The 23,978-nt window shown below is 40.8% G+C and overlaps 1 protein-coding gene across 1 annotated transcript in view; it reads right to left on the reverse strand.

Moving 5' to 3' along the window:
• LOC121002505 (cadherin-20-like) overlaps positions 1-23,165 on the reverse strand; it is an 87,432-nt gene extending 64,267 nt beyond the window's left edge. The window contains 3 exon segments of the mRNA XM_040433957.1: positions 4,421-4,540; positions 7,433-7,727; positions 22,938-23,165. Coding sequence (XP_040289891.1) covers positions 4,421-4,540; positions 7,433-7,727; positions 22,938-23,165 — 643 coding nt within the window.
• Positions 23,166-23,978: the final 813 nt, after the last annotated feature.

The raw sequence follows: 23,978 nt of genomic DNA on the forward strand, positions 1-23,978 counted from the left end.
TAGGTGAGTGTTGGGCTTACCGCGACTTATGCGTTGACAGCACAGGCTGCAGATGGCAACACTATTGTCAGCAGCTGACACTTTAAAAAAAGCCCACACTGCGGAGCCATGTGCCAGCGTCCTGGGAGCGCCAGAAGTGACCGTGCATGGTGGGTGGCTCACTCCAGATACATTTGCAATCTGCTTTTTGCCTCCTGTGCCCTGCGAGCTCTGCCTGCTTCTCCTCCCTCCCTGCTGCTCCGTATCTCCCTCTAAACTCCCCTCCTCTTCCTGTCTTGTGGGCACCCACGTGACGTCCATTGACACGTCATCATTGACACCTTCACCACCACTGACATATGAGAACTCGGAGTAGGCAGCAACAGCGGGGACCTCCCTCCTTGGGCTGATATGGGTACTGTCATCAGACAGCTGGGTGCCGGCCGTTGCTACTTCCTCTTCCTCATTCGATGTCAAGAATGACTGCGCATCGGTAAGGTCTGGGAATGGATGGGAAAATAATTCCTCTGACTCGAGTGGAGGGGCTATGGTGGTGGTGCTGGTGTCTTTAGGGTTGGAAGGCTGAATGAGCCTTTCAAACAACTCTGGTGCGTCCTTTGAAGTAATCGCACGCGCCTTCTCCAACTTCCCACTTAGGCTTTGTCCTGGTGCACCTGCCCGACCCATACCACGCCTGCGGAACAGCCTGCCTCTTCCTCTGCCTGTCCTTTTCAAAATGACCCTGTGCCTAAGTCTCTATAGAAGAGAAGTATTTGTGGAAGCAGGTATATCGCAGGCCTCAATCAATATTTGGTGGAAACAGGTATATCGAACCCCTTAATCAGCATTTTGTGGAAGCAGGTATTTCACAGCCCTCAATCAGTATTTTGTGGAAATGTGGATATCAAATCACTTAATCAGTATTTTGTGGAAGCAGGTATCTCGCAGGCCTCAATCGATATTTGGTGGAAACAGGTATATTGAGCCCCTTAATCAGTATTTTGTGGAAGCAGGTATATCGCAGGCCTCAATCAATATTTGGTGGAAGCAGGTATATCAAACCCCTTAATCAGTATTTTGCGGAAGCAGGTATATCGCAGGCCTCAATCAATATTTGGTGGAAGCAGGTATATCAATCCCCTTAATCAGTATTTTGTGGAAGCAGGTATATCGCAGCCCTCAATCAATATTTGGTGGAAACAGGTATATCAAACCCCTTAATCAGTATTTTGTGGAAGCAGGTATCTCGAAGGCCTCAATCAATATTTGGTGGAAGCAGGTATATCAAACCACTTAATCAGTATTTTGTGGAAGCAGGTATATCGCAGCCCTCAATCAGTTTTTTTTGGAAGCAGGTATATCAAACCCCTTAATAAGTATGTTGTGGAAGCAGGTATATTGCAGTCCTTAATCAATATTCGATGTAAACAGGTATATCAAACCCCTTAATCAGTATTTTGTGGAAGCAGGTATATCGCAGCCTTTAATCAGTATTTTGTGGAAGCAGGTATATCAAACCCCTTATTCACTATTTTGTGGAAGCTGGTATATCACACTCCTCAATCAGTTTTTTTTGGGGAAACAGGTATATCACACCAGATGCAAATAGTTGTTCCAATAGCGCTTGTCCCTCTATATAGCTGCGGTATCGCAGCAGAACCACACACAACTGCTGCACAAAACAAATGCACTATAATATATTTTCTATGTTAGAAAGTATATTATAAGTATATCACACCCCTCAGAATATCACACCTATTGATAGCACACCTATACCAGTCCTTAATAGGACTTTTGTGGCCCTATTAGCTAGCGTTTGGTGTCCCTAACAGTCTGTCCCTGCTCCACAAAGCAACCTCTCCCTACACTGGCAAAACACAGAATGTAAAATGGCTGCCAGATCGGGTTCTGTTATAGGGTGGGTGTGTGTCCATGGGCTGAAACATCTCAATTGGCTCTCCTGTCCCACCTGATGGATGTGTTATGGGTCAAAGTTCGGCGCAATGCATAAGAATTTGGCGCTGGCGGACATTGCCATATATTCGCATGTTCGGCGAATCTCAAACGCGCAAAGTTCACCGCGAAACGACTGCTGGGCGAACAGCAAGGCCATCTCTAACTGTGGGAGCTGCTGATGCTTGTCGGCAGATCAAATGATCCTCTTTACTGGTGGTCTGTCTGGGTCATCCAGATCCTGTTCCCCATGTATGTATGCCCTTGTGTAACCACTGCTTCTAACACCTCCTAACAGCTTGGTCAGAACAGCCTAGATGGCTGACAATTTGTCGAAACTACCATCCTGCTTAGATCAGTCCAATATTGCGCCTCCTCTTTGTCTATCGACAGGGCAAAATGTCTATGAGTGTGCATTGAGGCATGTCTAACAGTCAACGCTCTCACACCAAGAGGTACATTACCCAAAAGTAGATTCTGAGAGTATTTTTATAGGGCAGCAGGGGGAGCACATTTATGCCCTCTTGCCGCAAGACCCTGTGTCTAATCAGACCACACCTATAATTATTTTCATATCTCCCTGAGATATAACTGCTTGCCAAGTTTTACAGTAATACACCATTTCTAGCTGATTGCATTATTATTAATATTATTATAATTTTTATTATTATTTTGTCAATGAGTGCATATGTGAATAATATATTAGTGTACACCCGTTATTTGGCACATAATAACAGAAACAAATCATTGTACAATGTGAGACATTCTCTAGCACCCTCAAAACATCCATTCACAAATGTCATGAACTGGCCCACAGTTTTTGGTTTGATAAACATGTCCATGAACCTAAACTGTAGAGATGAGTGAATCACTCACAATTTGATATGGTCCGAATTGGTCGACTGACTCGGGTCCGGATCAATTCCTTCTGAATCAAAAGTGTATTTGTGTATTACAGTCTGATGTCTCCTAGCACTCATGTTACTTCTTTCTAGCCGCTCACTGTTTTCTTTATTTTTTTTTAATTATCTCCCCCATCCCCCAAAATTCACTGAAATGGAATCACAAAATTTATTTTTATTTTTTTTTACAAAATTTGGATTGAATCTGATTAATTTAGAATCAACTTGCTCATCTCTTTTAAACTGGATTGCCAACTATAATATAGCAAAAAAGTTATATAGAGATGTCATCATTTCTGGATTACTTCGGATCACACAATTAATGTGACATTTATAAACAATTCCATTATAGTCGGCAGCACATCCCATGTGGGCGATGCACAGTGCACGAACAATGATTTTATTGTCTGTCAAAAAGATGCGATCAATGACAAATAATCATATCAGATAATAAGACAGGTAGAGAGGGAGTTATTGGATGCATTTTGATGTAATGCTGGTGGGTTGTGTTGGGGTTTGTGAGGGCTTCTGAGGAGAAGTTGCTTTTTTCTATTTTCTTCTTTTCTTTTTTTCGTTCCTAGAAGCCAATTCTTTAATGTTTATATATTTAAGGAGATATGTTGAGGGTTTTATCATGGATAGTGTTGAGCGAACTTCTGTTTTCAAGTTCGGCATACAAGGTTTGAGTTTGGGATATCTAAGAATTCCATTATGGATTCTGCTACCACGGACCATAACTTATGGTTCATGGCAGTGGAACCCATAACGGAATTCTTAGATAACCTGAACCTTGTACGCCCAACTTAAAAACAGAAGTTCTCTCATCCCTAATCATGGAATATTAGGAGGGGCTAGTGATAAACTGAAGATGTGCTATTTTTAATTTAAAGGGCTCTCTGTACTTTTTCAAAACTCCCAGAGTCTTCAGACCCTGTGGATGAAAAATCATTTCCTCTGTTCTTTTTGATACTCCATACGCTGCACTTAAACTGGCTGCTGGCTCCTCCATTTGGTTTCCAACCGGAGGTGTTCCTCGAGTCTTCCTGTTCAGCACCACATACAGTATAAGCAGCTAAGGAGGAAAACAAAGGAACACATTTGGTGTGGACCAGAGCAGAAGAGCCTGCAGCCAGTCCTAGAGCAATGGAGACAGAGGAAACACAGGGTTTGAGGACACTGGGAATTTCAGAAAAGCATGGAAAATCCATTTAATTAGAAATTAGATGCCTGAAATTATTTTTTTAGACAACATATTTATCAAAAAGAACTATTTATTACACCTTAGTGATCAATAAAGAAAAAAAATGACAAATGAGCATTGTTTGACGTGTTCGCACAGGGAAATGATTGGGAATGAATGTTTCATATGTGTAAAAGTGTCAAAGGGCCTTAACTGTCTGTCTTGTCTATCTATACATATTTATATACAGTACAAATAGTACATAACTGTACATATTGTTTCCATGCGAGTAATAGAAATATGAGTATATATTTTTTAGGTCAATAAAACAATATCAAAATCTGCCCTAAAAAGTAACACTGAACCTTCAATGTCACCGTGTTAATTTAGCAACCTCAGTAATTACCTGTTTTCGAGTCCACAGAAAAATATGGCTGTCCTTGCACAATACTGTATACAACCTTTGCACTGCTTCCATAAGTAGGATCGTCTGCATCTGTTGCTGACACCTGGATAATAGAGGTACCTGACAAAAATAGAAAACATTGACCTCTTTTAAATTAAGAGTTGAAAATCTAATTTAGCCTCTTCAATAAAAAAAACTAAACAAAACAAAAAGAAACTTGCAAACTTTGCATAATGACAGCAACACTAACTGTTTAACCACCTGTCAGCAGAAGATTAATTGCCAGCCACATCTTCCCTTCCACTAATGTATCCTAACAATATAATGAAGAAACCATTTTTAGAGATAAGCTACAGAAGGCTATTAATGCTTCTCTGTCCTCTTACATATTGGATTTACCATTCATAGTCGACATGATTACTGCTTTAACCACCTGTTCTCTGGTACAAGAATGTCTTTAATTTCACTGCTCTCTGTCTCTGTATGTGCTGTGCATGTAAATCATCTGTATTATAATAAAGATTTCTTATACATTCATGGGTTGTTTTAAGACATTCTATAGTCAAGATTAGCAAACTATATATTGCTGTTGGAATGGGGACATGGGCCAACAAAAGTTGCTCATAGCTGTGGTCTGAACGCTCATTAGGATGACAGTTATTTCATCCCCCACTCGCACAATATACAGAGAAGCTTGGCTTGCCTACAAATGCATGTGGACTGGAGAGGGGAATACGCCACTGCTACAAATCTCTGGAGCTGGCTTATCCTCCTAGAGAACATCAGGATTGGATGTTGAAATTCAGCATTCCCCATCATTCTCTTTTCCGACATTAGCTATTGTGGGAGATTCGGAAGCCCCCATACACACCATATAGTCTTCCGATCCTGGCAGTCCATCCTGTTGTTCCTTTTGGAGAACTTGATTGGATACTAAAAATCATCATCCATCTGTTCTCCAGGATGAACTACTGTGAGAGGGGTTTGGGCAATTTAGCTCTAATATATATGGGGGCCTTAAATATGTTGTCCAGTTTCTGATATTAATGACCTATTCTCAGGATAGGTCATCAATATCAGATTGGTGAGAATCCGACTCATGGCCCCCCCGCCGATCAGCTGTTTGAAGAGCTCCTTTGAGAGCTGTATTCTCTTCACTGTTTACGTGAATGGGAATGAGCACTTGTAGTTAAACTCCGCTGATCAGCGGCATGCACGAAGTCAGAGTCCTGCTGATCCGATACTGATGATTTAGTCTAAGGATGGGTTATCAGTTTTTAAGCCGCAAAGATCCAGGCAGCGCAAAGCAGCGAGGGTAGGGCTGGCCACAGAAATGAGCGGAGCTTAGGTGCAACAAAGGCAATGGTGACTCCTTCATTGCACCGAAGGCCAAATTTGTATATTAAAAAAAAAATAATCATAACTCAGAAACGTAGCCTCAGATCAACACAATTAAAACAGTGTTTTAATCAGGTGAACCGTAGTTATATGTCTATGCACACAGTTAGATAGGGAGGTCACTCACTGGTGATAGATTCCCTTTAAAGGAGTTGTCCGGGTTCAGAGCTGAACCCGGACAAACCCTTATTTTCACCCAGACAGCCCCCCTGAGGCCAGCATCGGAGCATCTCATGCTCCGATGCGCTCCCTTGCCCTGTGCTAGATCGCGCAGGGCAAGGGCTCTTTTGTTTTCAATAACACACTGCTGGGCGGAAACTTCCGCCGGCAGTGTGTGTTCGGTCTTGTCACCAGCTCTGATGGGCGTGCTTTAGTACTGCCCTAGCCATTTTACTGGCTAGGGCAGTGCTAAATCCCGCCCATCAGTGTCAGTGACGTCACCAGGCTTCCTGGCAGTCCCATGAAGAGCCCCGGTACGTCACCGGATCTCCAAAAAATGCCTTTGCCCTGCGAGATTTAGCGCAGGGCAAAGGGGAGCATCGGAGCACGAACTGCTCCGATGCTCATGTCAGGGGGGCTGCCTGGGTGAAAATGGAGGTATGTCCCGGTTCAGCTCTGATACCCGGACAACCCCTTTAAATTTGACTTTGAAACTAATCATTTACCTATAGTGTTTATTTTTCATGGACTGATTCTTACAAATGTATGTTAATTTTTAAATAAAACCATTTTTATTGTATTATGTTAATCAAGGAAAGAAAATATTTTCATATTGGTAAAGAAAGATGTATGTAGCAGAATAAATGGTGCTATATAAAGATAATGAGATCCATCGGGTTAACCTGCTGGAAGATAAAGGAAAACCATAGTGGTCTAATCCCTTGTGCTGTCAGATGTATTACCAGTGCAATAGTAATTACCACTAAATAGCATTATGCAGCTTTCTGTGGTGTGATTATTGTACTCTCCTATGAAATAAATGTGTTTAGCCTTGCAAACCACCCCACGCGCCTTTACTCTATGGGGTATGACCACACGGTCAGGTTTCTGCATGCAGTTTTGAAAGCCAAAGTCAAAATTAGATCTTAAAAAGAGAAAATATAAAGGTTTTGCCTTTCAAAACGGCACACAGAAACCTGACTGTGTGGCCATACCCTATGTGATATAACTGAAGTATTTCTAACATCTTTATTCAGCTATTTAAAGGAGCTCCAGAATTGGAACTGGCACTGGAAATACACAACTTCATCCACCTTGTAGTGGCTGTGCCTGGTTACAGCAGCTGAGCTCTCATTCAATTAAATGGGAGCCATATTGTAGTAACCAGGCATGACAGCTACAAAGTGGACGGAACCATGTACTTCTGGTGCCTGGTTTCGGCAACAGAGCTCCTGCAAAATCTGATTGGCAGGGAGCTGGGAGTCAGAGTCCTGAGGATCCAATACTAATGATTTAATCTAAGGATAGGTTATCAGTATTTAAGTCCCATAGATCACCTTTAATACCCCACCTAAATTAAACGTGTATAGTTTAATTACAATATTCCACATATAGTTGGCATGGAATAGAAAATTGAAGTTACTGTAACACTGACATTTTTTCACATCTACTTACCAACTGGTGACATCTCTGGTACAGAAGCTGTGTAAGGTCCATCCAGGAACTTGGGCTCATTGTCATTTATGTCTTGTATTTTAATGATAAATTCCGACTCTGGTTCCATAGGTCTATTAGACCTTCTATCCAAAGCCTGGGCTCTGAGGGTATACTGGGCTCGTTCTTCTCTATCCAGTCTTTGTATGGCGTGGATGTCACCTGTTGTGTCATCAATCGTGAACGTGATTCCTGCCCCATCACCAGAGAGTATGTATTTTATTGAGCCATCTCCTTCATCCATATCTGAATGAAGCTATAAAAAATGAAATAAAAAAAATTACAAAAACACTCTTCTTTGCTATTCTTTTGCTATGTATATGCAATTGAGCCCGTTCTTTGTTGTGGTTTCTAACATGTAGATGATACAGTTATTTGGCAAAGGAAGATTTTTGATGCTTTATGTCAAAGAGAGATTCCCCTTTTTTTACACCTGGCGCGAACTGGGAAGAAGTCGCATGTCCACCATGGCATACGACAGAATCTTTGCCAGATATCTGTTCGTAAATGACCCCCATTGTTCTTATATTTTTCATCGACAGTGTATTCTAGACCTACTCCCACTTAAAAATAGGAGGAATTTGGCAGATTCCTTGAATTTAGAAAATGTAATTATTGCAAAATAAAGGATCACCCATATAATTAAATAGAAAAAGATAAAGTGGATAGATTCTCAAAAGAAGCACACAAAAAAATAACAGTAATAATAATAATACATTATAATTTATTAGGAAAACTGGTAATTAGTGATAAGACACATAATATAATTTGCATATTGTGGAGCACTCTAATAATAGACATACAGCCTCTTAAAGTTACAAAAAAAGATTAACCAGCATTCTAAAAAATTGTCAAAACTTAAAGTAGCTTTTAGTATGTAGTATACAGTATATTATAATCTTTTATTGATGAGAAAAAGGTTTAGAAACTGGGACAGATTGCATGCTCAGGAAAGCCTTGTTGTACAGCTCCTATTACATTCATGCTGTTTCTATTCCAATAAGCTAATAATGACCCATTTGACCCATACACTTTTTATGTACATTGCAAAAAACAGACACATGTAGGCTTTTAAGGCATATGTCCCTATGTTTATGAGGGTTTCATTTAAAAGAAATCTCCATGAAAAACTCACATAGTGTGTTATGCATAGTACAGGGGGTGAGGGGGCAGTGCATGACCTCAGTCTTTGATGGTCTGTGGATCAATGAGTCATGCACCACCCCTCTCAGATTGTGCACTAGGTATAGCACAGTGTGTCAATTGTTCCTGAAGTGTTCCTTTAAAGGAGCATTCCCAGCTGGGACATGTATGGTATATCCATAGGATAAGCCATAAATGTCCCATAGGTGTGGGTCTATCCTCTGGGACCTGCTCCTATCTCAAGAAAGGGACCTTGTTGCGCCTGGCTGGATGGAAATTAAATGGGGGCTGCGCATGCATGGCTTTCTCCAGTTACTTCAATACCATCAATCGCCTCGAAAGTACTACTGAACTGAATGGAGTGAGACACGTATGCATGGCCATCTCTCCATTCCTGGCCAGGTGTAACGGGGGCCAATTCTTAACACAAGAGTGAGCGTGTCCCCGACGGGGGACCTGCACCTATGGGACGTTTATGGCATATCCCGTGGCTATACCATGAATGTCCTACATGGGAATCATTTTTTTATGGATATGTAACAAGTATGTAGAATATATTTTCATTATTTCTTGAGAAAATCCTTTAATTAATTTTTTTTTCAGATTAGAGCATTATATGTTTGTGAAATATTGTATATTCTTTTATCCATATTATTGGAGCTGTATTTCATGAAGAAATTTCATAAGGTTTATGCATTAAATCCAGAATCCAAATCCCGAAGGTGTGGATACAGGGGTCTGAAGGATGCTCTATAAGCTCTACCTGGTAACCAATCTTCACCTGTCTGCACTAACATTGTATTTTTGTGGCTGATTAACATCAGTGCTAACAGATTACACTCTGGTAACTCTCTTTACTAACCCCACTGCATGTCTGAGATGAGAACATACATATGCTGAGGCTAAAAAATAACGTAGATTTTTTTCTAAGTAGTAAAACATAATAAGAACTATATAACATTAGTATCACCATAATGATACTGAAGCACAGACTAAGGTTGCCATGTCATTTTTAGGGCTCAGTGAACACAAAGAAAAAAAATAACTGAATAAACAATAGGAAAGGTGCATTTTTTCACTATCACTCCACAAATAATTGTTTTCGATTTTCAACACAAGCTGTGGTAAACTAAATGTAGCCACTGAAAAATATAACTTGTCTCACAAAAGTAAGTCCTCATATGGCTGAAAGGAAATTTAAGAAATCATGGATCTTGGAAGGATGGAATGAAAAAACTAAAATAAAAATTGGCTTGGTCCCAAAGGATTTCAAAATTCATGTTTCTACTGATTGCAATCCATTTTTCAACATGGAATTTAAACTCTATTTATGTGAATTCTGTGTAAGATAATATAGTAAATCCAAGGCTGCTGCTTCCTCTTTGAGCTATTTTATTATTTTGTGTGATCTTGTAATGCATGTTTAGGGATAAACTCTTGTTTTCAGACTACTGCTATTGTCCATTATATTAGCTCTCTTGGGCCTGTAGCACCCAGAGAAGCTGCAATCTCCCAGCATGCAGAGCCTTCTACATTGTCCAGATGCTGTGTGTCAGCAGTGTCCAGAAGAAGGAAGTGGAACCAAAGTTCAGGAGACAGATGAGGAAGGTTTTAGAGCCTAGACTGTAAAAGTTCCTACAGTGTGTGTAGTAGACAAAGATTCTGCTGTGTGTCCTGGACAGGGAAATAATGGTTTCTACAGACCTAGGTGGGAAAAGCTAGCCAACAAGTGTTTCCTGATGAATTCAGAGAGAAAGAACTGTGTAGAGGGTCAAAACTTGGAAGAAGGCCTCAAGCTTAAGTCACATTACAGAACATTGGTGTAACTATAACTACAACTGATTGGGCCCCACAGTAAATTTTTGAACTGCCCCCCCCCAGCAAGTTCTTTGCAACTCCCAATTCACGTGCAAGATTGATCTCTCAGACAAAGCCCGGTAGCCGCTCCATCCTCTTCCTACAGTGTCACTGTATATAGTGTCATTGCATAATACTGTTGACAATAAAAACTTTTAGTCTTCCTCCTGAGGGGGCCCAAAAGCAGCCACTTCCCCTGCTTTCCCTATAACTACGCCCCTGTTACAGAGCAAGACCACAATCTGTGTACCAGCTCCATAACAGAGGATTGGATTGTGTGAGGGGAGCAGCGTGATATCAGACTAAGTACTGGATAGAAACCCAGTGTGATTCCAAGTCATTAAGTTAAAATGGCGCCTGGTGTAAGGACTGTTGAAATGTGTCCAATAGAAGAATTTTTACTGATTTGCATTGCTGTGTTTTTCCCTGGCAACTGAATATTGTTTCTAGAGACTGTTCACAAATGTAAGCTTAAGAGACATTCAAAGTGTGTTCTGGTTGCATTTGTCATGTTAGTTGTTATATCATACTGTTATTTGGTAAAGACTTGCAAATTGCATCACCTAGCTTAGTCTTATCGCCAGTCACCTGTAACATTACAGGTCCAACCATAAGTGTGCATACATTTAATACCGAAGTTTCAGTTGGGCCGGCTGAATATCTATGTATATGGTTGTGCCGATAGGGGGATAGAACATGTTGAATTTCAACATCCTTGATCCTTTGTTTTCAAGTAATATGCTGCAGGCCAAATGGCAAAAATAACACTGAGGCAGATTGTGCAATTTATAGTTCTTTACTGAAGGTAATTGGCATGCTCGTTTGTGGGAGGAAAACACCACACCAAGCATAGGAGGGAAAGGGGATACTGGAATAAGGCCTGGGAACTACGGAAGGAAGATGGACACCATCTAGAGAAAATCCTAACTGCAGTCCTGACAGACAACCAGTATGAACAGGCCCCAAAGGTATGCACGTTCATACACCGGATACCTAGAATTCTATATCACCCTATAGGACCCTGGAACTGATGTCAGGACTGAGTCTACCTGTTCCTCCAAAGGGAAGGACGAACAGGAGTCTCCCTCAGGCCTAATGTCAAACAACAGGGAAAGGCAACACACATATATATATAAACAAACTACAAATGGGAAAGGAAACACTTATCTTCAATGAAGCTTTGGTAGCACCAGGAACTCAGCCGAGAACCAAACACAAGCTAACAAGTTTAACAGAAGCTATAAACCGCATAGCATAGTGGGAGAAACAACAAATAAATAGAGAAGGTAAAATGACCACAATAGCCACACCTGGGGAAAGAAGGTGTGGCAAGCACCAGAAACAACACAGATGTAATTTAATCCAAAAGGAAAACATGTCAAATCAAACCACGTGTTGCCAGTCTCACAGATCTCCTGCAACCTGTCGCGGGAACGTCCGTATGTCTCGGTATGTCCTTGACAGTAATGGTATGATCCAAAAAAAAACGTGTCAGGTTCAACTAGAACACACTTAAAATGTCTTTTAAACTTCTGAATGTGAACAGTTTCTAAAAATACTATTCTTTTGTCAGGGGCAACCACAGTAGTTCTCTTTAGGATACAGTTCAACAGTTCTTACACCAGGTGCTTTTTCTATTTGATGACAGACTCACTCTGAGTTGTAATCCAGTACTTGTGCAGAGGTCACGCTGCCCCTGGTTCTGGGGCTGGGATACAGCTTATGCTATGCTTGGTACTGTGTCTTTATCTTATAACCTGTTGCATAGCCCATCTCTGAATTCAGCAGCTCATACTTGGGATCCAGCATTTTCAATTTAGGTCTTAAGACACCTCTGTTTCTGCCATCCCTCAGTAAAGACCACACTTAATGCACTCTGTCAGTCTAAAACTTTCCCAACTGTCTCCTGAACTTTGGTTCTCTGCCAATCTCTGCCTGCAGGGGGAGTGCAGCTCCTCTAGGTGTTATATGGCCATGGTTTACTCCCTTCTCTCCATTGAGAACACATTCATGTTTGGCCAAACTGAATGTACATGTACGTGGGAGGAGTTCAGAAGAATAGCTGACCAACGGCTATTGTTAGCCACCTTTAATGTGTAGAGATATCTACTGTATGTCTGAATCTATATCTGTAGAATAAGACACAAAACTTGCTAGAAATAAACACTGTATGAAGTAAGCCAGAAGCTTCACACTAATTTATAGGCTGTAAGGGTAGGTTATAAGTTAAAGCAAAGAGTGTTTGAAACTGTGATTTATAGCTGGCAGCTGTGATCAATATAGCTGGAAACCTGAGAATTAAGAGGTTGTCTCATGAAGACAATGCCTTCTATATACTCTATGTGGGGATATGGATGTCATAGGGGGTAGAGGCCTTACTCATAAGCCCCCTGTCTCTATGAGCCCGAATAGAGAGCTCTTTACAAAGAGTGGTTTTTCCCAGTCCATCCATATTTTATACATAGAGATGAGCAAATTTTTTAAAAATTCGATTCGGCTGGTTCGCCAAATCTTTAGGAAAAATTTGCTTCGATCCAAATTTATTTGCTGTGAATCGTGTTAAAACATGGCTATTTCCAGGCTGCAGAGAGCCTTTATAGTAGTGTAGAACACTTTGCCTTGCAGTAACATGCATAGGGAGTCTGCTGTGGTAGTGAAACAATACTGTGAGTCAGTAAGACATGTAGATGACAGATGTCGCTCTTAGAATCACTGCATACTTCACTTATTTGGGCAGTCACGGGGCGAAAACTGACCAAATAACTCAAGTATCAACTCAGCCTTACAGGTAGATGTCAGCGTCAAGAAGAAGCGCACTCCTTTTACACCCTCGTCAGCTGATTCCACATAGATGTCTACAGAACCTGTTCTCAGGGCCGTCTTTAACGCGGGGGAAAAGGGGCAGCTGCCCCGGGCCCAGTTGCTCCTAGGGGGCCCAAGGCAGCTGGAGGGGTTAGTAGTACAGTATTATCTGCATATTTAAACAAACAAAAAAAGTAATCTGCAAAATAGTATATATTTGTGCCAGAAGTTGTGTTTTTTTTTATTTTTAGAATAATGATACAGCCTTTTTATTTTATACTTTTGTGCTGATTCATTTTTTTTGTCTATATTAAGGGACACTATAGTCACCAGAACCACAAAAGCTAAACGTAGTAGTTCTGGGGGCTATAGCATGTCTCTGCAAGCTTTTCAGAAAAAAAGGCAGTATATACATTACTGCCAAGGAATACCTCTGCTGAATTAATTTTGTTTTTCGACTGACATACTTCAATAAAGATTTTACCACATATTACTACAGCGCTGAACGCTGAATAAAATTAGTTTTTCCATCGAAATACATCACAAAAGATTTTACCGCATATAACTGCAGCGCTGAACTCTGATTACAATAAGTTTTTACCACCTGGTGCAAGAGTTCAGTTTGGGCCCCCCTACCCTCAATACCGCTTACTAACATCACCAGACCCCTGCACGCCCACCATGCTCAATGGCAGAACTAAAATCTCACTGAGAAAATACATTTTAATCTGATAAGTGCATAATAATAATAATAATAATAATAATAATAATAATAATAATAATAATGATGATGCATCTATATACTCTGCAGCCAAGGGAGGGCTATATATCATCATACCCATCAATACAGGCACAAGCACAGAGAGGGAGAGTGTCAGCTCCGTAGCCAACGGAGGGCTATATACTATCATTCCCATCAATATAGGCACAGGCATGGAGAGGGAGGGTCAGCTCCTCAGCCAAGGGAGGGCATAAACCTATGCACTATATTACATCAGTACAGCTGTAAACAGGTCAGCTCTGCAGCCAAGATAATCCCAGCTCATGTCCATCAGCACTGGCACAAGAAGGAACAGGACTGTCAGCTCTGCAGACAAGAGGACAGAACGAGTATGTTATAAATCCTTCTCTGCCCATCATAAGAGCATGAGCATAAGACCCTCTGCCCCCAGGAGATGGTGCTGCCCCTTCACAGCAGAGTGTGCCAAATGATCCGCTCAGCAGCTGGGCAATGCCTGCCTTACCAGTGCCCTACCATGCCAATAAACACAGCCACCAGCCTGCTGCCAGATCCAGGTCACCCCTGCCTTGCCAAAAGGCGCGAGCCTGCTGCCAGATCCGGATCAACTGCCAGGCACCAGCTCCTACCCCCTGAGGTGGGCACTGATCACCTGGTCTGTGCCCACCCTTAGCTAGCCCTGTAGTATGCACAGCAGTACAGAGGCTGGCCTGGTACCCACCAGCAGAGAAGGTAAGGGAGCAGCTGGGCACGTTGAACACTGTAGAGAGATCACGCCGGCGCCGCCTTACCTCACTCACTCCAGTGCGTGGCACGCAGCTTTACCTCCTCCACTTACGGCGGCCCGTACAACTTTTCCAGATGGGAGCAGGACTACTCCCTCTTCTGGCTGCGCACATACTGCCTCCGCCCCCACCCAATGTGAACTTACTTAGCAGCCTGCAGCCGGTATTGTAAATCACTCAGGCTTTACTCTGTCTCTCCTGGGGGGCCCCCGTGGGACCCCCTGACTTAGGGGCCCGGTCGCAATTGCGACCTCTGCTACCCTTATAGCTGCGCCACTGACTGCAGCACTGAACACTGAATACAATTGGTTTTTCCACCGAAATAAGTCACAAATGATTTTACCGCATATAACTGCAGCGCTGAACACTGAATAAAATTAGTTTTTCAATCGAAATACATCACAAAAGATTTTACCACATATAAATTCAGCGCTGAGCGCTGATTACAATTTGTTTTACCACCAAAATACATCACAAAAGATTTTGCTGCATATTACTACAGCGCTGACGCTGAATATGATTTGTTTTTCGAACGCAATATGTCAATAAAGATTTTACCACATATAACTGCAGCGCTGAATGTGAATAAATTAAGTTTTTCAACCGAAATAGGTCACAAAAGATTTTACTGCATATAACTGCAGCGCTGAAAGCTGAATACAATTAGTTTTTCCACCGAAATGTCACAAAATATTTTACCGCATATAACTGCAGCATTGAACGCTGAATAAAATTTGTTTTGCCACCGAAATAAGTCAATAAAGATTTTACCACAAATATTACTGCAGCGCTGAATGCTGAATATATTTAGTTTTTCGACCGAAATACATCACTAAAGGTTTTACCACATATAACTCGAAAAGTGAACACTGAATATATTTTGTTTTTGTACTGAAATAATAACTGCAGGAGTGAAATGCGTTTATATTTTTATTTTTGTACTGAAAAAGGCCAGTAAACGCTTTTAGCAGAAATAAATGCACCAGTGAAGTGCGTATACTTTTTTCCTTTTTGTACTGAAATAGCACACTGAACGCTTTCACCACATATAACTGCAGAAGTGAAATGCGTATATATTTTTCCTTTTTGGACTGTTATAAAAACACATATAACCGCTGCACTGACTGACTGCTAACGCCGCTACTTCCATGAACCCCTGCACCACTACTTCCCGGGCAGGTAGACTGCTGCAAAGCAGGTGGTCTACCCCAGGGACGTTTGGCTCCCACTGCTGCCACCCTGCTGGCTCCCAGCCATGCTTTCAACACATATGAACAACAACGTGAACTGAAAATATATTATTCTTTTTGTACTGAAATAGGCCAATAAACGCTTTAGGAGAAATAAATGCACCAGTGAAATGCATATATAGTTTTCTTTCTGTACTGAAATAGGCCACTAAACCCTTTTGCCACAAATAACTGCACCAGTGAAGTGCATATATTTTTTCTTTCAGTACTGAAATAGGCCACTAAACCCTTTTTCCACAAATAACTGCACCAGTGAAGTGCGTATATTTTTTTCTTTCTACACTGCGTGCAGAATTATTAGGCAAATGAGTATTTTGACCACATCATCCTCTTTATGCATGTTGTCTTACTCCAAGCTGTATAGCCTCGAAAGCCTACTACCAATTAAGCATATTAGGTGATGTGCATCTCTGTAATGAGAAGGGGTGTGGTCTAATGACATCAACACCCTATATTAGGTGTGCATAATTATTAGGCAACTTCCTTTCCTTTGGCAAAATGGGTCAAAAGAAGGACTTGACAGGCTCAGAAAAGTCAAAAATAGGGAGATATCTTGCAGAGGGATGCAGCACTCTTAAAATTGCAAAGCTTCTGAAGCGTGATCATCGAACAATCAAGCATTTCATTCAAAATAGTCAACAGGGTCGCAAGAAGCGTGTGGAAAAACCAAGGCGCAAAATAACTGCCCATGAACTGAGAAAAGTCAAGCGTGCAGCTGCCAAGATGCCACATGCCACCAGTTTGGCCATATTTCAGAGCTGCAACATCACTGGAGTGCCCAAAAGCACAAGGTGTGCAATACTCAGAGACATGGCCAAGGTAAGAAAGGCTGAAAGACGACCACCACTGAACAAGACACACAAGCTGAAACGTCAAGACTGGGCCAAGAAATATCTCAAGACTGATTTTTCTAAGGTTTTATCGACTGATGAAATGAGAGTGAGTCTTGATGGGCCAGAAGGATGGGCCTGTGGCTGGATTGGTAAAGGGCAGAGAGCTCCAGTCCGACTCAGACGCCAGCAAGGTGGAGGTGGAGTACTGGTTTGGGCTGGTATCATCAAAGATGAGCTTGTGGGGCCTTTTCGGGTTGAGGATGGAGTCAAGCTCAACTCCCAGTCCTACTGCCAGTTTCTGGAAGACACCTTCTTCAAGCAGTGGTACAGGAAGAAGTCTGCATCCTTCAAGAAAAACATGATTTTCATGCAGGACAATGCTCCATCACACGCGTCCAAGTACTCCACAGCGTGGCTGGCAAGAAAGGGTATAAAAGAAGAAAATCTAATGACATGGCCTCCTTGTTCACCTGATCTGAACCCCATTGAGAACCTGTGGTCCATCATCAAATGTGAGATTTACAAGGAGGGAAAACAGTACACCTCTCTGAACAGTGTCTGGGAGGCTGTGGTTGCTGCTGCACGCAATGTTGATGGTGAACAGATCAAAACACTGACAGAATCCATAAATGGCAGGCTTTTGAGTGTCCTTGCAAAGAAAGGTGGCTATATTGGTCACTGATTTGTTTTTGTTTTGTTTTTGAATGTCAGAAATGTATATTTGTGAATGTTGAGATGTTATATTGGTTTCACTGGTAAAAATAAATAATTGAAATGGGTATATATTTGTTTTTTGTTAAGTTGCCTAATATTTATGCACAGTAATAGTCACCTGCACACACAGATATCCCCCTAAAATAGCTAAAACTAAAAACAAACTAAAAACTACTTCCAAAAATATTCAGCTTTGATATTAATGAGTTTTTTGGGTTCATTGAGAACATGGTTGTTGTTCAATAATAAAATTAATCCTCAAAAATACAACTTGCCTAATAATTCTGCACTCCCTGTATAATGAAATAGGCCACTAAACCCTTTTGCCACAAATAAGTCCACCTGTAAAGTGCTTATATTTTTTTCTTTCTATAATGAAATAGGCCACTAAACGCTTTTGCCACAAATAAGTGCACCAGTGAAGTGCGTATATTTTTTTCTTTCTGTATGCTTTCAACACAAATAACTGCAACAGTGCAGTGCGTATATATTTTCCTTTTTTTGCTGAAATACATCACTATACGCTTTCAGCGGAAATAACTGCAACAGTGCAGTGCTTATATATTTTTCATTTTTTACTGAAATACGCCCCTATACGCTTTCACCATAAATAACTGCAACAGTGCAGTGCATATATATATATATTTTTTTTTTACTGATATACTTCCCTATATGTTTTCAACATAAATATCTACAGAAGTGAACTGAGAATATTTTTTTCTTGTTGGACTGAAATAGGCTACTATACGCTTTCACCAGAAATAACTGCAACAGTGCAGTGCGTATATATATTTCTTTTTTTACTGAAATACACCGCTATACGCTTTCACCAGAAGTGAACTGAGAATATATTTTTCTTGTTGGACTGAAATACGCCTCTATACGCTTTCACCAGAAATAACTGCAACAGTGCAGTGCGTATATATTTTACCTTTTTTTACTGAAATACACCCCTATACGCTTTCACGAGAACTAACTGCAACAGTGCAGTGCGTATATATTTTTATTGTAATACTGAATAAGATACTAAGATATAAGTCACTAAAGGATTTTCAACATAGCACTTGCAGCCCAATAACAAATAGCTGGAATGACAGAGCTGTCTAATGGCTATTTGGATCCCCAAATAATCTTTCCCTGCACTTGTAAATCGCTTTCCTATCAATGTCCCTAGCGCCTTCTGACGTCTCTCCCTGCACTAAGATGCTGTGAAATGATTCCTGCCTATCCTTTCCCTGCACTTATAAATCATTTTTTCTGTCTTTTTTTCCCACAATCAGGTTTTTCCAATTGCTGTCCCTAGCGCCTTCACACATCTGTCCTTGCACTCTGAACGCTGGAAAATGTCTGACTGTAAGATGGACGCCGTATTTATAGGGCTGTGACATCACAGGGCTGGCTGGCTGCTGATTGGCTGCATGCAGGCATGTCAATCTGGGTGATCCCGCCTTCCCAGAGTTCCTTGCCCCCTGTCCTCTGTCCTCACATGTAGCCGTCATTTTAGGAAAAATGCGATATGTTACCACGTAGAGCGAGGAAATTCGCATTCATTGCGAATCAAATTTTTTATGAAATTCGGATCGAATTCCACTTCGTCAGCTTCGATTCTCTCATCTCTAATTATAAGGCTACATGCGTGTAATACTACAGTACATTTTACAGACAATGCACGGGAAATGTATAGCTGGCTGTTGCTTCTCCTGGCAATAACACTTGTTCACTGAAGTTGAATGAAGCCAAACCCACATGGATCAACTGACTGCTAGGCTAGATTCAGCTGAAATACTAAAGAAACGAATCGTGATTTACTCCATATCTGCAACTTTCATTATACAGAATCTGTCCGGGACAGTAAAGAACGGATCATGTGCGCCATTGCACTGGAACAAAGCAGCAGGTGCAGTGATATTGGCGGTGCTGGTAAACGACTTCTATGTCAGTTCTTTCTGTTAGCATTTGGAGTAGTCACTTGAAATTGCCCAGAGAACAATGCTTCCTTCTGTGGTGTGTGGCTTATTAAGCGAAGGTTTTAATTAGTGTGTTGTAATGATTAAGATCCGATTCTAAACAACCCACTAAGAAATACAAAGTGGAATTTTTTTCATTAATTTATGCGCTCAGAAAAAAAAAAAATCTGCTTTCACAAAGTAAACTAACAAATTAATCCTTCTCTGCTGGAAACATCTTCATTATTACGAGACAAGCTACACTGACATTTCACTAGTTTGAAATGAGCATGCTAGTAATTAGCAACTGTCATATACAAATAGCCTGGAACTATAGCACTGCTGCATACCTTAACACATCGTGCAGCCTCTGAAGAGGACATTATAATTGCATCATTAAACCTTGGAATTGCTGCGCATGTGATTGTGGAATATAAAACTAATATTTGATGCTATGAAGGTGGTCTTCTACTATCCTATCGTTCAGCTTAATACACTGATTGGAAAATGTGTCTTTATAAAGGGGCATTTATCACTACTGATGACATAAAGTGTTCAATACGTTCTTCCATCATGTCAACACCGATTAGGCAGTTGACCATGGCAGTGCATAGACAATGAAGATACCTCACTAGACATTTTCAGTGATCCACCCAAAACTGGCTATACACATTAGACTGCTTTCACACCTGTCGGAAGCTCCCATCACAAAGTTCGTCAAAAATAGAGGAGAGAAAGTCCTGCATGCAGAACTTTTTTCTCCTCTGAAAGAATGTTCTCCCGAATGAAAACCTAATGGATCCCATTATAGTTAATCAAATCTGGCACTTCTGTTACTTTCATTCTTCTGCTCCTATAATAGTGATGATGTGAAAGCAGCCTTAGATTTATGTCGACCAAACTTGGCACGAATGGCAGACCATCTAATGTGTATGTGGGCTACCTGACTCTCTCTTTACAGCAGATGTTTGGGGACAGAATAATTGAGCAGCTGTATTTTAGGATGCCAGGAATTGCTGAATTTTTGAGTGAGATAAGCCACCGTCACAGAGATTTGGATTGGCGATATAAATATTAAAAACATGCAAATAAATGTTGGTGACACTATTTATATGGACAACCTGCACACGTTCTGTTAAAGAAAAAGGCAATTATGTACAGTACACACACATTTCCCAACTACTCAGATTTTCGCAGGATTATCCTGTAAAATCAACATCAAAAGGGATGGATGAATGTGCCCCGAGTAGGAACACGAGTGGTGCTGTTTCTAGAAAGAAAGCTGTTTCTGGGATGTTGTCCACAGACTGGAGTTGCTGCTCAACACTTTAAAGCAGGGATGCTCAACCTGCGGCCCTCCAGCTGTTGTAAAACTACAACTCCCACCATGCCCTGCTGTTGGCTGATAGCTGTAAGCTGTTCGGGCATGCTGGGAGTTGTAGTTTTGCAACAGCTGGAGGGCCGCAGGTTAAGCATGCCTGCATTAAAGTGATTGTTGCTGAGCTACAGTAACAGATACAGTCCATGGACTAGAATGGCACTAGGGTGGGATATATAGTAAAGCAAAAGCTATTATTACAAAATATATAGGGGTGCAGTTAAAGCGACAAACTGATTTAGCCCTTTCACACCCGATGACGTGCATGTACGTCATCGGGCGTGTGTTTAAGGATGTCGCCTACCCCTGCCCGCTGCGGGCACCATAGCGGCGGGTGGACGCCTGCTTCTTTTAGCAGACACCCGCGGCTCATGTCCGCAACCGTCAGTAATGCCGATCGCGGACATTTAACCCCTCAGATGCTTTCGCTTTTGGTTGTGCTTCGGCTCCCCTGTGAGGCGATCGGAGGAATGACAGGAGGCTGCTGCATAGAATTTCCTAGGGAGCCCTTGCCTGTATTAGGGCTCCATAGGAAAGTAGTAAAATCATCATAGATTACAATGCAAGTGCATTGGAGTTTATGATAATAGCAATCAGATATGGGAACTAGGAAAAAGTAAATAAAAAAATAAATAAAAACATAAAAATTCTAATCACCCTCCTTTTCCCAAAATAAAAATAAAAGAACTAAAAAAATTAAAAACATACACATCATGGGTGTAGCGATGTGCGAAAACGTCCATAGTATAAAAATATATTCCCCATACGGCAAACAGCAAAACGGAAAAAAGCGTCCAAGAAAAACTATAAACAAAATAAGCCCTCATATGGCTATGTGAACAGACAAATAAAAAAGTTATGGCTCTGGGAAGGCAGGGAGCGCAAGGCAGGGACCTGAGGTGACTAAATAAAGATATAAATATTGTATGAGGAAGTTGACAGGTAGTTAGATATGTCTGGTAAATGCTAATACAGTGTAATGTATACAATACTTGCGCACATCTTGACCTCCAGGTGAAGGTGTTGGCGAAACACGCATCGGGGTGTGCGGTTCTCCTGAGGTGAGTTCCCAATTTTTATGGGTATGCTATATATGTTGCAATTAGTATGAGGGGTGTTTTATGTTGTCTGGTATGGGTTCTATGACATGCTTATGTCTACCTGGCACACTTTGACCACATGCAGACCTTTGGTGTGGGGATGTCAAACATCATTCCATGATGCATTAGCATCTTTTTTATTGTCATTTACTAGCCCCTACTCAATATATTGTGACCATAGGTCAGCGTCTGGTTAAGATGTGCGCAAGTATTGTATACATTACACTGAATTAGCATTTACCAGACACATCTAACTACCTGTCAACTTCCTCATACCATATTTCTATCTTTCTTTAGTCACCTCAGGTGTACTGTATACCGCACTTCATTATTGATGTCTTTTGTCCCTATTTTAACGCTTTGTATACGTTTTTAAAGAATAAAATGTATTATACATTTGGAGCCTTTTCAGACTCGGCTTTTCTTTTTGTGGTGGTATATCTGTTCCATGTTGAGTGGGCTTGTTGAGGGTTTGTGACACTGCCCGATACCGTTTTTGGGCTTTTATTTTGGTTTAATTTTGTGTAACCTGTATGTACTAACTGTAACTTGCAGGGTGAATAGTGTTTGATACTGCACATAAAAAATTGTGGAAGGACAAAAAAACAAAATAATTAATAAATGTATTCAAACATGGGATTATCATCATTCACTAGGAGAATAGCTGTGAAACTGTAATAAGTTGTCACATTGCTGGAACATTTGATGTGTTTGGCACCTTAATATAAGGAGCTGCATAGTTAATGTGAGATTTATATTCATTTCATTGGATGTTAAGCAGCTGGAATACTCTCCAGATATCTCAAGGTGACACCAATTCCATGTTCTTTTCAGATGCCATAAATTAATTCTTTACAGGCCATTGCCTAAGTGAAGAAAGACAATTTTATATATGTTTATGCTATTTTGGAGGTCTTACCTTTCCAACATAGAGAGGATCTGTTCCCGTGTACTCCTCCAAAACAAAGAACTGGTTCCATACCCAACTTCTCTTCAGCCGATTGTGCAGCAACTGCTTGTTTAGGGATTTATCATCTAATTCTCTTATTAGCTGACTGGGAGACCCGAAAATGCCATTTGTCAAGTCCAATAACATTATGTAGTAAATGTAGACGCCTTGTCTGGGATAATTCTTCAAATGTCGCATTGTCTTGTGATATCTTTATAGTTTTGTTTAATAAAAGTAGATCAGTACAAGTTGATGTCCAATAAATATAGTTCTAAAAAGTTGTTTGATCCTTTTGTCTTCTAAGAGCAGATACCTAGGAAGCTAGGAAAGAAAAAAGAAGCATAAAGTCAAATCATGTCCTCAGTGGAAATAATGATATTTTCTGCCACAAGATGAGGAGTCTTTCACATGGATAGCATGATAATAAAATATGAACAGTATGTTTAGGAACAAAGAGGCCTGTTATCTTCCTATATACAAGAAAGTACCTTTGGACACAGGCACACTGGGGGTTGTAGTTAGTGAGGAGGATTACTTCACTTTGGTTACTTTGATTACAACAGGGTTCCACTGTATTATTGATTTGCTGGAGTTAACAGCATGCTCTCAGAAATACAGTATTTATGATCTGAAAAGCCCTTTGAAACTGCTGAATATAAGCATTTGCTTCCAGAAAATAGAATACCTACCAAGCAATTTCCAAGGACAGCGGCTTTTTCCCCCCTAAATATATACGTTGCTGAGACACAAAAGCATATAACGGTTATTTTTATGGCAAATCTGTATCATTCCTGACCTTAATTATTATTTTATGCTTGCTGTGGCATTCAATCTCACTTGACTTGCAGTTTTCCAGAGAGACATATGAGTACTGATAACGCAGGGACACAGGCCAGATTTGAATGGTCAGTTAATCATTATGTGATCCATATGGGAGATTGGGGATTTGACAGTCACATGCCATTGTCTGATATTGTTCAAGTCAGACGAACAGATTTTCTTTCTACAGTC

This window comes from Bufo bufo, chromosome 5, assembly GCF_905171765.1.
Source record: "Bufo bufo chromosome 5, aBufBuf1.1, whole genome shotgun sequence".
In the NCBI taxonomy this organism is placed as follows: domain Eukaryota; kingdom Metazoa; phylum Chordata; class Amphibia; order Anura; family Bufonidae; genus Bufo; species Bufo bufo.